The sequence below is a fragment of the Salmo salar genome, chromosome ssa16, assembly GCF_905237065.1.
Source record: "Salmo salar chromosome ssa16, Ssal_v3.1, whole genome shotgun sequence".
NCBI lineage: Eukaryota > Metazoa > Chordata > Actinopteri > Salmoniformes > Salmonidae > Salmo > Salmo salar.
Window position 1 is genome coordinate 59,912,088 of NC_059457.1, and position 15,719 is coordinate 59,927,806.

Below are 15,719 nucleotides of genomic sequence, written 5' to 3' on the forward strand. Positions count from 1 at the left end.
TAGCTTGGTAAACTTCTCTGGCTCCCCCTAGTGGAGATCCACTCCACAAGGCCCCTCTTGCTTGGTAAGCTACTCTGTCTCCCCCTAGTGGATATCCACTACACAAGGCCCCTCTTGCTTGGTTATCTACTCTGAATCCCCCTAGTGGATATCCACTACACAAGGCCCCTCTTGCTTGGTTATCTACTCTGAATCCCCCTAGTGGATATCCACTACACAAGGCCCCTCTTGCTTGGTTATCTACTCTGAATCCCCCTAGTGGATATACACTACAAAATGGAAAGAGTCCATGCTTCCCCACACCAAAAACGACTCCACCCATGTGCATGCACTCTCTAACGTTAACAGAACTGCGGGAAAGCAGTGTTCCGGTGTCCTAGGTGTCCTAGCTAGCTAATGGTGTAGGTCCCGCCTCCCCCCTGTGTACCGGAGTCCTAACTAACTAGCTAGCTAGTGCACAGTGTCCTTCGACCCCATCTGCCGAGCACCTACCCTCGCCGTAACGTTAACAGAACTGCAGGAAAGCAGCGACGGACACTGTCTTCTTCTGTGGATTTTTATATAGCGGTTGGCAACGAACTGTAAAGGTACATTACCACCTCCAATTGGACTGGAATGTCGCCCTCGACTCCCACCTCTGTACCAGAGTCCCACTGTAGCTTAAAAATTCACCAATAGAAGTATATGCAGGAACCCCCACATGTGAATTGCGGTCCCCAGTCACACCTTTCTCTAGCTTTAATGGTGTGCCACAAAAAAAAAGAAGCATACTATCTCAATAAAACTACATTTTCCACCACCACTTTTGGATTGTCGGACAACTTCCGGATGTTGCACACCGTGTTCAGCCAATCAGGTTGCAGCAGTCTGTTGTTAACCCCTGGCTGGGCGCAACATCAGGAAGTAGCATTAGCCACTAGCATGGTGGGGGAAAATTGTGTTTTGTTAAGACAGTATGCATATTTTCCAACATTTTTCCCAACGAACGTAAAGCTATGGAGGAATCTGATGCCTTTCTAGCCAGAATGGAATATGTTTAATGTAGGAACTGGTTGCAGGAGGACACCAGTGTATTTTCGTCAGGACACAGCCTAGATGATAGTGGAGATCTAGCGCCCACTAGTGGTTGCCTGGGATAGCCTAGAACCTGGATAGGAATAGCTGATGATAATGGAGATCTATCTGTTAGTCTTTTTTCTGGTTAAGTCTCTAAGAGCTTTGCAAACCTGGATTGTACAATATTTGCCCATTATTTCTATAACGCTCGTCGTATTGAGTGGACCAAAACGCAGCGGGAATGTGTATACTCATCTTCTTTTATTTAGAAGGAAACGTGAACACTTAACAAAATAACAAACAATTGACAAAGACAGTCCTGTAAGGCAACACGCTATACATGGAACAGGAAACAACTACCCACCAACACAGAGACAAAAACCCCTACTTAAATATGACCTCCAATTAGAAGCAACGAAGAACAGCTGCTTCTAATTGAAGGCCAAACCAAAAACCCTGAACATAGAAATAGACTAAATAGACACAGACATAGAAATACACTAATATAGAACATTACCCCCCAAAAAACGAAACACACAAAACAAACACCCCCTGCCACGCCCTGACCAAACTACAATAACAAACAACCCCTTTTACAGGTCAGGACATGACAATTATGTATTTTTGTATTTTTCAAGCTCTGTCAAGTTGGTTGTTCATCACTGCTAGATAGCCATTTTCAAGTCTTGCCATAGATTTAAGTCAAAACTGTAACTAGGCCACTCAGGAACATTCAATGTCGTCTTGGTATGTAACTCCAGTGTATATTTGGCCTTGTGTTTTAGGTTATTGTCCTGCTGAAAGGTGGATTTGTTTCCCAGTGCCTGCTGGAAAGCCGACTGAACCAGGTTTTCCTCTAAGATTTTGCCTGTGTTTAGCTCTATTCCTTTTCTTGTTTTTGTAAATAAAACCCCTTAATGATGACAAGCATACCCATAACATGATGCAGCCACCACCATTCTAAAAAATATGTAGAGTGACACTCGCTGATGTGTTGTGTTGAGTTTGCCCCAAACATAATGCTTTGTATTAAGGACAAAATGTTCATTTCTTTAGCACATTTATTGCAGTATTACCAGTAGTGGAAAAAGTACACAATTGTAATACTTGAGTAAAAGTAAAGATACCTTGATAGAAAATGAGTATTTGTATTTATTATGGATCCCCATTAGCTGCTGCCAAAGCAGCAGCTACTCTTCCTGGTATCTAGCTAAATTAAGGTAGTTTTACAATTTTAAAACATTACAATACATTCACAGATTTCACAACACACTGTGTGCCCTCAGGACCCTACTCCACAACTACCACATATCTACAGTACTAAATCCATGTGAATGTATAATGCGTATGTTATCGTATGTATGTGTGTGTGTGTGTGTGTGCATGTGTTTGTGCCTATGTTTGTGTTGCTTCACAGTCCCCGCTGTTCCATAAGATCTTTTTTTATTTGTTTTTTAAATCAAATTTTACTGCTTGCGTCAGTTACTTGATGTGGAATAGAGTTCCATGTAGTCATGGCTCTATGTAGTACTGTGTGCCTCCCATAGTCTGTTCTGGACTTGGGGACTGTGAAGAGACCTCTTGTGGCATGTATTGTGGGGTATGCATGGGTGTCCGAGCTGTGTGCCAGTAGTTTAGACAGACAGCTCGGTGCATTCAACATGTCAATCAATACCTTTCATAAATAAAAGTAGTGATGAAGTCAATCTCTCCTCCACTTTCAGCCAGGAGAGATTGACATGCATATTATTAATATTAGTTTTCTGTTGACATCCAAGGGCTTGACATGCTGCCCTGTTCTGAGCCAATTGCAATTTTCTTAAGTCCTTTTTTGTGGCACCTGACCACACAGCTGTACACTATATTTTTACATTTTTGTCATTTAGCAGACACTCTTATCCAGAGCAACTTACAGTAGTGAATGCATACATTTCATTTCATGCCTTTTTTTTAAATATATATATATATTTTTTTGTACTGGCCCCCTGTAGGGAATCGAACCCACCATGCTGGCATTGCAAACACCATGCTCTACCAACTGAGCCACAGGGAAGCCGTAGTCAATGTGGCAAAACTAGGGCCTGTAGGACCTGCCTTGTTGATAGTGTTGTTAAGAAGGCTTTATTATAGACAGACTTCTCCCCCATCTTAGCTACTACTGCATCAATATGTTTTGAACATGACAGTTTACAATCTAGTGTTACTCCAAACAGTTTAGGGTTTAGGGTTTAGTGAGTGTTTTGTTCCAAATACAATGCTTTTAGTTTTAGAAATATTTAGGGCTAACTTATTCCTTGCCACCCACTCTGGAACTAACTGCAGTTCTTTGTTAAGTGTTGCAGTCATTTCAGTTGCTGTAGTAGCTGACGTGTATAGTGTTGAGTCATCCGCATACATAGACACTCTGGCTTTACTCAGTCAGTGGCATATCGTTAGTAAAAATTGAAAAAAGCAAGGGGCCTAAACAGCTACCCTGGGGAATTCCTGATTATATTTGAGAGTCCATGTAAAGCCATAACACATACATTTTTCCAGCAGCAGACTATGATCAATAATGTCAAAAGCTGCACTGAAGTCTAACAAGACAGCCCCCACAAAAATTGTATCATCAATTTCTCTCAGCCAATCATCAGTCATTTGTGTAAGTACTGTGCTTGTTGAGTGTCCTTTCTTGTAACCATGCTGAAATTCTGTTGTGAATTTGTTTACTGTAAAATAGTATTGTATCTGGTCAAACACCATTTTTTCCAGAAGTTTACTAAGAGTTGGTAACAGGCTGATTGGTGGGCTATTTTAGCCAGTAAAGGGGGCTTTGCTTTTCTTGGGTAGCGGAATGACTTTAGTTTCCCTCTAGGCCTGAGGGCACACGCTCTCTAATAGGCTTAAATTGAAGATGTGGCAAATAGGAGTGAAAGTCACCCAGTAAAATACTACCTGAGTAAGTCTAAAATTATTTGGTTTTAAATACATTTACTTTTGATAATTAAGTTTAATTGCTAAAATAGACTTAAGAATCGAAAGTAAAAGTGTAAATATTTTTAAATACCTTATATGAAGCAAAACAGACAGCACCATTTTCTTGTTTTGTTAATTTATGTGTAGCCAGGGGAACACTCCAACACTCAGACATCATTTACAAACTAAACACGTGTGTTTAGTGAGTCCACCAGATCAGAGGCAGTAGGGATGACCAGGGATGTTCTCTTGATAAGTGTGTGAATTGGACCATTTTCCTGTCAAAATGTAATGAGTACTTTTGAGTGTCAGGGAAAATTTATGGAGTAAAAAGTACATTATTTTCTTTAGGAATGTAGTGAAGTAAAAGTTGTCAAAAATATAAATAATAAATTGAAGTTCTACTAAGCTTACATATGGAATTGTTTTAAGATAGTCAAACCAAGGAACATTTAGCTATTGTAAGGGGTGCGTACTGGCGGCAGAGAAGTCAGACGCAGGAGAGCAAAAATTGTGTTTCCAACGGCGCCGTTTAATAATAAAAACCCACCGGAAAACAGAACAATCAATAAATGGGTACAAAACCCGATGCACACCAGACAATACGTGCACAAGCACTTACAATACTGGACAAGGACATGGGGGGAACAGAGGGTTAAATACACAACATGTAATAAATGGTATTGAAACCAAGTGTGTGGGAAGACAAGACAAAACAAATGGAAAATGAAAGGTGGATCGGCGATGGCTAGAAGACCGGTGACGTCGACCACCGAACGTCGCCCGAACAAGGAGAGGGACCGACTTCGGAGGAAGTCGTGACAGCTATTTGATATAGAATTTTAGGTATAAAAAAAATCTATTGAATTTTTTATTTAACCTTTATTTAGCTAGGCTAGTCAGTTAAGAACAAATTCTTAATTACAATGATGGCCTAACCCAGCCAAACCCTAACCCGAACGATACTGGACCAATTGTGTGCTGCCTTATGGGACACCAAATCACGGCTGGTTGTGATACAGTCTGGAATCGAACCAGGGTCTGTAGTGACGCCTCTAGCACTGAGATGCAGTGCCTTGGACCGCTGCGCCACTCGGGAGCACTGAATAACAGATTAAAACATGGAAAAACAGATCTAGTTTTCAAGTGTCTGTCCTATATCTGAGAGATGTAAGAAAAATCAGGGAATAATTGAATCAGTGTCCAAACCCAAACTGTTTGGACACTACAGACAGAAGTTGGCAGATCGGAGGTACCAATTTCAGATGATCAAATCAAAATACATTAGTCACATGAGCCAAATACAACAGTTGTAGATCTTACAGTGAAATGCTTACTTACGAGCCCCTAACCAGCAGTGCAGTTTCAAAAAATCTGGATAAGAATAAGAGATAAAAGTAACAAGTAATTAAAGAGGAGCAATAAAAAATAACAGTATATACAGGGGGGTGCTGGTACAGAGTCAATGTGCGGGGGCACCGGTTAGTTGAGGTAGTATGTACAGTTAAAGTCGGAAGTTTACATACACCTTAGCCAAATACATTTAAACTCAGTTTTTCACAATTCCTGACATTTAATCCTAGTAAAAATTCCCTGTTTTAGGTAAGTTAGGATCACCACTTTATTTTAAGAATAATTTCTTTCAGCTTTTATTTCTTTCATCACATTCCCAGTGGGTCAGAAGTTTACATACACTCAATTAGTATTTGGTAGCATTGCCTTAAAATTGTTTAACTTGGGTCAAACGTTTCGGGTAGTCACCGGACGTGCTTGTTGCGCCCTCGACAACTACTATGATTATTATTATTTGACCATGCTGGTCATTTATGAACATTTTAACATCTTGACCATGTTCTGTTATAATATCCACCCTGCACAGCCAGAAGAGGACTGGCCACCCCTCATAGCCTGGTTCCTCTCTAGGTTTCTTCCTAGGTTTTTGGCCTTTCTAGGGAGTTTTTCCTAGGGAGTTTTTCCTAGCCACCGTGCTTCTTTCACATGCTTTGCTTGCTGTTTGGGGTTTTAGGCTGGGTTTCTGTACAGCACTTTGAGAATATCAGCTGATGTACGAAGGGCTATATAAAAATAAATTTGATTTGATTTTGATTTGATAGTCTTCCACAAGTTGGGTGAATTTCGGCCCATTCCTCCTGACAGAGCTGGTGTAATGGAGTCAGGTTTGTAGGCCTCCTTGCTCGCATGCGCTTTTTCAGTTCTGCCCACAAATTTTCTATGGGATTGAGGTCAGGGCTTTGTGATGGCCACTCCAATACCTTGACTTTGTTGTCCTTAAGCCATTTTGACACAACTTTGGAAGTATGCTTGGGGTCATTGTCCATGTGAAAGACCCATTTGCGACCAAGCTTTAACTTCCTGACTGATGTCTTGAGATGTTGCTTCAATATATCCACATCATTTTCCTGCCTCATGATGCCATCTATTTTGTGAAGTGCACCAGTCCCTCCTGCAGCAAAGCACCCCCACAACATGATGTTGCCACCCCCGTGCTTCAAGGTTGGGATGGTGTTCTTCGGTTTGCAAGACTGGCCCTTTTTCCTCCAAACATAACGGTGGTCATTATGGCCAAACAGTTATATTTTTGTTCTACTTTTGTTCATCAGACCAGAGAGCAATGCAAATAGTCCGGGTAGTCATTTGATTAGATGTTCAGGAGTCTTATGACTTGAGGGTAGAAGCTGTTTAGAAGCCTCTTGGACCTAGACTTGGCGCTCCGGTACCGCTTGCCGTGTGGTAGCAGAGAGAACAGTATATGGCTAGGGTGGCTGGAGTCTTTGACAATTTGTAGGGCCTTCCTCTGTCACCGCTTGGTATAGAGGTCCTGGATGGCAGGAAGCTTGGCCCCAGTGATGTACTGGGCTGTTCGCACTACCCTCTGTAGTGCTTTGCGGTCGGAAGCTGAGCAGTTGCCATACCAGGCAGTGATGCAACCAGTCGGAATGCTCTCGATGGTGCAGCTGTAGAACCTTTTGAGGATCTGAGGACCCATGCCAAATCTTTTCAGTCTCCTGAGGGGGAATAGGTTTTGTTGTGCCCTCTTCACAACTGTCATGGTGTGCTTGGACCATGTTAGTTTGTTGGTGATGTGGACACTAAGAAACTTGAACCTTTCAACCTGCTCCACTGCAGCCCTGTAGATGAGAATGGGGGCGTGCTCGGTCCTATTTTTCCTGTAGTCCACAATCATCTCTGTAATGCTTGTGGGGTCAAAACGAGCAAATCAGAGAATACCATCGTGAGAGTCTCATCTTTCTATAGAGTGCTCAAATTATTTTTCCAAACCGTTGGGACTATACCGTTGATTGCTTCTGTGGACAGGTGTCTTTTATACAGGTAACAAACTGAGATTAGGAGCACTCCCTTTAAGAGTGTGCTCCTAATCTCAGCTCGTTACCTGTATAAAAGACACCTGGGAGCCAGAAATCTTTCTGATTGAGAGGGGGTCAAATAATTATTTCCCTCATTAAAATGCAAATCAATTTATAACATTTTTGGCATGCGTTTTTCTGGATTTTTTGTTGTTGTTATTCTGTCTCTCATTGTTCAAATAAACCTACCATTAAAATTATAGACTGATAATTTCTTTGTCAGTGGGCAAACGTACAAAATCAACAGGGGATCAAATACTTTTTTCGCTCACTGTACTTACAGTTTGCAATGACAGTACATTTTTTCACATCTAAATGAGTGATAACCTTTTATGAGACCATGTAGCTTGTCTATCACAGTTTTAGTCTGTACTTCCTGTTATTGACTGTAGACATTATGGCCAGGTGTGTAATGGTAGTAGCTTGTCTATTGCAGTTTTAGTCTGTACTTCCTGTTATTGACTGTAGACATTATGGCCAGGTGTGTAATGGTAGTAGCTTGTCCAGAGAGGATGGAAAACTTATTGAACACTCTTTGGCTTGTCTGCCTGTGATGTCACCTTTAGGCCAGGTGGAGGCATAAGAAGATGAGGAATTTTACAACAGTTTTACAGATTCTAGGATTACATTCTCTGCATGAATTAATTGAAGATGAAAAAAGGAAATCGTTTCTATTGTCTGACTCCGTGTTGACGCAGAACCATAGATAATTGGATTTTGGATTTTGATCAACTAAATATATGCCACCGAGTAGGATCTCTCTTATGGTAAAACAACAAACATTTTCGAATTCAATTATTAATGCAGTTTACCATTAGGTCTATATCAAAATGTTGATAATTATGTACAAATTAACTTTATTGTCGACTTTTTTTGGTGAACTGACATTGTCACAAGTATGTCCCGCCCATTTAACGCTCACAGTATTTTCTGCACCTTCATTGGTTCCACACCAGGAAGGCGTTTGTATAATGAACCCTGATCCGTTTTGATTGGATACCGATACGTCACTCAAAACTGTTGCTTGGCGGCGTTACTTGGTGGTGTTGTCAAGCGGAGGAGCTGCTTACTGTTGCTGCAATTAACATTCCTACCTTGGATGTGGATCCAGTTTCATCAATTTACAAACACTGAGTGAGTAGCGTCTTTTTGTCGTCCATTAGAAATACTTTGAGTAGGTAGGTATATACAGTACGTTTCAGATTACGTGTTTTTTTTTAATCAGCCGTTTTATTTAGGCATTTAGTGCGTAGTATCCCTCTCTGTAGAGCACGTAGTTAGGTTAATCGATGCTGGATCTGTGTGGCTAGCAAGCTAACGTTAGATCAAGGGCATAATGTCAACCATGTAGACGTTCAACATTTCACTTCTGTGTAACGTTAAGTGCAGTGTGCTCCTGTTGGATTTTCTGGTTCTTTGTTTTCTCATGTTGTTTAGCTGTCTAGTATTGATATGATAGAGAGCTCTCTAGCTGCCCGACACACAGCACAGTAATATGTGTGGGTTAAAAAACATGGTCCTGCTAGCCTACTTGCATCATAAACACACACACACACACACACACACACACACACACACATAGAGGCTCTAACGGACCGTTTGACCACATTGATTTGAGTTATGGCTGAAATATTGTCTAGGTCTAGCCTAACTGTAGATATTTAACATGTAGCTTCATACAATTAACCTATAATCCAATTACTAATAGGCCTGTACTGTGTAGGAGTAGGCTGTTATATAGTTTTCAGGTGTTATTACTAATAGGCCTGCACTGTGTAGGAGTAGGCTGTTATATAGTTTCCATGTTTTATTACTAATATGCCTGTACTGTATGAGAGTAGACTACTGTATGGTTTCCATGTTTAATTACTAATAGGCCTGTATTGTATAGGAGTAGGCTACTGTATGGTTTTATTACTAATAGGCCCTTACTGTATAGGAGTAGGCTACTGTATGGTTTAATTACTAATAGGCCCTTACTGTGTAGGAGTAGGCTACTGTATGGTTTAATTACTAATAGGCCCTTACTGTGTAGGAGTAGGCTACTGTATGGTTTAATTACTAATAGGCCCTTACTGTGTAGGAGTAGGCTACTGTATGGTTTAATTACTAATAGGCCCTTACTGTATAGGACTAGCCTACTTTGCTTGCTAGCTAGCCAACAACACAGCTAACACAATCACTTCAAACGCTGAAGCTGTAAAGACTGCAAACTAGCTGCACTTCGTTTCGTTTGACCTTTTTATCAATTGACATTTCTTAGTGCACATGGATATATACAATCAGTCAAATGTTTGGACACACCTCCTCATTCCAGGGTTTTTCTTTATTTTTATACTATTTTCTACATTGTAGAATAATAGTGAATACATCAAAACTATGAAAAAACACATATGGAATCATGTAGTAACCAAAAAAGTGTTAAACAAATCAAAATATATTTGAGATTCTTCAAAGGAGCCACCCTTTGCCTTGATGACAGCTTTGCAAACTCTTTGCATTTTTCGAAATAAATAAAAACAACGGTAAAAAACACAGTGAAAAATAACAGTAACAAGACTATATACAGTAGAGGGGCTATATACAGTAGAGAGGTTATATACAGTAGAGGCTACATACAGTAGAGAGGCTACATACAGTAGAGAGGCTACATACAGTAGCGAGGCTACATACAGTAGCGAGGCTAAATACAGTAGAGGGGCTACATACAGTAGAGGGGCTACATACAGTAGAGGGGCTACATACAGTAGAGGGGCTACATACAGTAGAGGGGCTACATACAGTAGAGGGGTCATATACAGTAGCGGGGCTATATACAGTAGCGGGGCTATATACAGTAGAGGGGCTATATACTGTTGTATTCAGCATTTCACTGTGAGGTCTACTACACCTGTTGTATTCAGCATTACACTGTGAGGTCTACTACACCTGTTGTATTCAGCATTTCACTGTGAGGTCTACTATACCTGTTGTATTCAGCATTACACTGTAAGGTCTACTATACCTGTTGTATTCAGCATTACACTGTAAGGTCTACACCTGTTGTATTCGGCGCATGTGACATACAATTTGATTTGATTTAAAATTATGCCAGCTGATTCATGATTTCGACTGGCTGAGAAACGCTGCCTGTCTGTCTGTCTCGTCCTGACATGTTCATTACTATGGGACAGCTGGAGATCAAATTTGAATATTGAAACAACATTGCAAATGTCGGAGAGACAAACAGCAAGGTTTATAAAAATCTCCGCTGTTGGAAACTAAATGTTAGTCTAAAGGAAATGTGAGATAATGTCTAGATGCTTTTTATAGTGGAGATCAAGGTTATAAATTGCCTGGCTGGGCTGATGAGACAGTGGATTGCACAGTCAGATGGAACAGAGTAAAAAGGCATTTTAACATCATAGATTTAACCGGCGGTAACTTGTGGAATAGACACCGGCTGGAATGCGCTTTTAACCAATCAGCATTCAGGATTAGACCCACCCATTGTATAATATAATATGTCTTCTTGTTGTCATTGGCAACAATTGTTCCCTAATTTTCTTACATAATCCAGATGTTTTTTTTTTTCAGGAGCATCTCTGTTTTTCTCTTGTAGTCTGTGTTCAATAACACTGTGCTGGTGACGATCATTCGCCAGCTGATTTTGAAGGTGTTGAATTCCACTGACTGTCCATTACCACGCATGATTCATCCTGATGTTGGAAACGAAATGAACGCAGGATCCTCTACACTGCTCACTGCATTCCTCTTCACATTATTCTGCTGAAACTAAAGAGGAAGGATCGTCTGTGTGTTCAGCTGTTTGCAGAGCTTAGTTGTTCAGGAGATCAGCCACCACCTATAATCACCTGTAGCCTTCTGATCTGAGCCTGTCAGTTAGTGGAGAGAGAGAGAGAGCAGCAGAGTCATGTTGTCTGTACTAGGATGCTGCCTGCCTGGTTTATTTTAGCTCAGGGTTTTGCATACTGAACCCACAGCTATGTGGGAGATGAGGAGAGGAGTTGTTCATGAACAGTCAGCACTTAAAGGGATAGCTCACTCAAATAAAAGTTGGCCAGGTGTTTTCAATACCTAAAAAGTTAGCCTAATTATGTTGGATTCCTCTGCTCATTGTTGTGACTTCCTCTGTGTCCAGGTGAGGGTGATCAGGTGAGGGTGATCAGGTGAGGGTGATCAGGTGAGGGGTGATCCAGCGAGGGTGCTCCGGCGAGGGGTGATCCAGCGAGGGTGATCCGGTGAGGGGGAACCATTGAAAGGAGAATGTTTCGCGTCCTGAGGCCCACTGGTAATCAACCCCTCCCAGGAGCCAGGAGCCCAGCCCAGACCCCCCTCCTCTAGCTGGGACACCTCTCTGACCTCACCTCACCCCAGCTGCCTTTTAACTTCATGAAGAACTCTGACGTTGGTGATGTGATGAATAAATTTGAAGTCCTTGGGATCGTAGGTGAAGGTAAGATCACTAGCTATGTTACTACCTTACAGAGGCTTTCTAACAATTCTGTGTGTATGTGTGTGTGTGCTGGCGCGCCTGCTTGTGGGTAATGGATCATGAAGCACTATAGAAATCAGAACATTTTTGGACTAGGCTACATAATACTGGAACTAGATATTGTACCAGCCAGCCATGGTAACATGTCTTTCTCTCCCATGTTGTTGGTTTCCTGCGGTTTCAATGAGTAGCTGTAAAGTGGCAGACACTCTACCCAGTCCCTTACCCAGCCCCATCCCTTCTACCCAGTCCCTTCCCCTGCCCCATCCCTTCTACCCAGTCCCTTCCCCTGCCCCATCCCTTCTACCCAGTCCCTTCCCCTGCCCCATCCCTTCTACCCAGTCCCTTCCCCTGCCCCATCCCTTCTACCCAGTCCCTTTCCCTGTCCCATCCCTTCTACCCAGTCCCTTCCCCTGCCCCATCCCTTCTACCCAGTCCCTTCCCCTGTCCCATCCCTTCTACCCAGTCCCTTTCCCTGTCCCATCCCTTCTACCCAGTCCCTTTCCCTGTCCCATCCCTTCTACCCAGTCCCTTCCCCTGCCCCATCCCTTCTACCCAGTCCCTTCCCCTGTCCCATCCCTTCTACCCAGTCCCATCCCTTGTCCCATCCCTTCTACCCAGTCCCTTTCCCTGTCCCATCCCTTCTACCCAGTCCCTTCCCCTGTCCCATCCCTTCTACCCAGTCCCTTTCCCTGTCCCATCCCTTCTACCCAGTCCCTTCCCCTGTCCCATCCCTTCTACCCAGTCCCATTCCCTGTCCCTTCCCCTCTACCCAGTCCCATCCCTTCTACCCAGTCCCTACCCCTGTCCCATCCCTTCTACCCAGTCCCATCCCCTGTCCCTTCCCCTCTACCCAGTCCCTTCCCCTGTCCCATCCCCTCTACCCAGTCCCTTCCCCTGTCCCATCCCTTCTACCCAGTCCCTTTCCCTGTCCCATCCCTTCTACCCAGTCCCTTCCCCTGTCCCATCCCTTCTACCCAGTCCCTTTCCCTGTCCCATCCCCTCTACCCAGTCCCTTCCCCTGTCCCATCCCCTCTACCCAGTCCCTTCCCCTGTCCCATCCCTTCTACCCAGTCCCTTCCCCTGTCCCATCCCTTCTACCCAGTCCCTTCCCCTGTCCCATCCCTTCTACCCAGTCCCTTCCCCTGTCCCATCCCTTCTACCCAGTCCCTTCCCCTGTCCCATCCCTTCTACCCAGTCCCTTCCCCTGTCCCATCCCTTCTACCCAGTCCCTTTCCCTGTCCCATCCCTTCTACCCAGTCCCTTCCCCAGCCCCATCCCTTCTACCCAGTCCCTTCCCCTGTCCCTTGGCCTCTACCCAGTCCCTTCCCCTGTCCCTTGCCCTCTACCCAGTCCCTTACCCAGCCCCATCCCCTCTACCCAACCCCATCCCCTCTACCCAGCTCCATCCCCTCTACCCTAACCCTAGCCCCTAACCCTAGCCCCTAACCCTAGCCCCTAACCCTAGCCCCTCTCCCCTTTCCTATCCCCCATACCCATTCCTATCCCCTCTACACTAACCCTAGCCCCTAACCCTAGCCCCTCTACTCTAGCCCCTCTACCCTAACCCTCTCCCCAGTCCTATCCCCTCTCCCTGACCCTAGTCCCTAACCCTAGCCCCTCTACCCTAACCCTCTCCCCAGCCCTAGCCCCTCTCCCTAACCCTAGCCCCTCTCCCCAGTCCTAGCCCCTCTCCCCAGTCCTAGCCCCTCTCCCTAGCCCCTCTCCCTAACCCTCTCCCCAGCCCTATCCCCTCTCCCATCCCCTCTACCCTGTCCCATCCCCTCTCCCCAGCCCCAGCCCTGACCCTAGCCCCTAACCCTAGCCCCTATTTCCTAACCCTCGCCCCAGCCCTATCCCTTCTCCCCAGCCCTATCCCCTCTCCCCAGCCCTATCCCCTCTCCCCAGCCCTATCCCCTCTCCCCAGCCCTATCCCTTCTCCCCAGCCCTATCCCCTCTCGCCAGCCCTATCCCCTCTCCCCAGCCCTATCCCCTCTCCCCAGCCCAATCCCCTCTCCCTAACCCTATCCCCTCTCCCTAACCCTCTCTCCAGCCCTATCCCCTCTAACCTAACCCTCTCCCTAACCCTATCCCCTCTCCCCGGCCCTATCCCCTCTCCCTGACCCTACCGAGCCCTATCCCCTCTCCCTGACCCTTGCCCCTCTACCCATCCGTAGCCCCTGTACCCTATCCCCTCTCCCTGACCCTACCCAGCCCTATCCCCTCTCCTTAACCCTATCCCCTCTCCCTAACCCTATCCCCTCTCCCTCTCCCTATCCCCTCTCCCTGACCCTACCGAGCCCCTTTTCACTGCACAACTCTAAGCACTCTAAGTGTTTTTCCGATTAAACTATTTAACAATAACATGGAGTTTTCGTGCTTTATTTCACCAGCGAGAGGTTGAGTGTTGTGACTTAGCTGCTCTCTCGCTCTTTTGGCAGAACTAAATAAATGGTCAATTTCAGATAGGTTACAGCTGGCATTATGTAGGTTTGGCTGCGTTCATGTTGATTAATCAGGGCTGATTGGACAGCAGCCCAACATGGTGCCAGGCTGGCTTTGCATCATTCTCTCTCTTTATCAAACAGAGGGCGAGCAAATATTCTCTTGTTCAGGTTGTGCCTGTCTGGCTGGTGCATTCCATTTCTACCTGTGTAAATTGGCTGCAGTTAGCCACTGAGGGACTTCCTTCTCCATTATAGAGGAGCCAGACACAGAATGAGCTCTCTCTGCTGAAAGGGGCCAGTAGGCAGGAAGGAATGACTGGGCTCATATTTATGGATTCATCTGAACACTGCCAAGGCGAAGCTCAGGCTTCGTTCATCTGTGTACTGTTAGCATCTCTACACTGAGCTATTAGAACCAGTCCAATATGCTGTCACAGTCTGACCACTTTGCATGGTCAACCTAATAAGCAGTTCTAGATCTCTAGTCTGAACCACGTCGTCTGGGTCAGACTAGACTGAACCACGTCTTCTGGGTCAGACTAGACTGAACCACGTCTTCTGGGTCAGACTAGACTGAACCACGTCTTCTGGGTCAGACTAGACTGAACCACGTCTTCTGGGTCAGACTAGACTGAACCACGTCTTCTGGGTCAGACTAGACTGAACCACGTCTTCTGGGTCAGACTAGACTGAACCACGTCTTCTGGGTCAGACTAGACTGAACCACGTCTTCTGGGTCAGACTAGACTGAACCACGTCTTCTGGGTCAGACTAGACTGAACCACGTCTTCTGGGTCAGACTAGACTGAACCACGTCTTCTGGGTCAGACTAGACTGAACCACGTCTTCTGGGTCAGACTAGACTGAACCACGTCTTCTGGTCTGAACCACGTCTTCTGGGTCAGACTAGACTGAACCACGTCGTCTGGGTCAGACTAGACTGAACCACGTCGTCTGGGTCAGACTAGACTGAACCACGTCTTCTGGGTCAGACTAGACTGAACCACGTCTTCTGGGTCAGGAGTGCTTGATGACGTCTTAAAGTACTACTCTCTCCACCAGGTGCCTATGGAGTGGTCCTGAAGTGCAGACACAAGGTAAGACCCCTCATATAATGACATCAGCTATCCTTTTCTGAGGCCCCTCATTACCACTTCTAAACACTGATGTAGGTAATTAACCCGAACCAATCAGAATATACCAAAATACAGGATGTTTGATTGTTTTCGGCAAGATGGTATTGGAACAGCAGGGTTGGGGTCAGACTGTGTAGTCCTACATGAGCTAGTAGACAGCAGGGTTGGGGTCAGACTGTGTAGTCCTACATGAGTTAGTAGACAGCAGGGTTGGGGTCAGACTGTGTAGTCCTACATGAGCTAG

The 15,719-nt window shown here is 44.7% G+C and overlaps 1 protein-coding gene across 5 annotated transcripts in view; it reads left to right on the plus strand.

The window, feature by feature from the left end:
• The first annotated feature begins 8,401 nt into the window (after positions 1–8,401).
• LOC106573992 (cyclin-dependent kinase-like 5) overlaps positions 8,402–15,719 on the plus strand; it is a 101,472-nt gene continuing 94,154 nt past the window's right edge. For all 5 annotated transcript variants that reach the window (XR_006759793.1, XM_045697535.1, XM_045697536.1 and 2 more), the window contains exons 1-3: positions 8,402–8,531; positions 11,539–11,853; positions 15,402–15,436. Coding sequence is in view for 4 of the 5 variants with exons in the window: in XM_045697535.1 (XP_045553491.1) it covers positions 11,790–11,853; positions 15,402–15,436 (99 nt within the window). In the remaining variant the exon portion in view is untranslated. The remainder of the gene's footprint in view (positions 8,532–11,538; positions 11,854–15,401; positions 15,437–15,719) is intronic.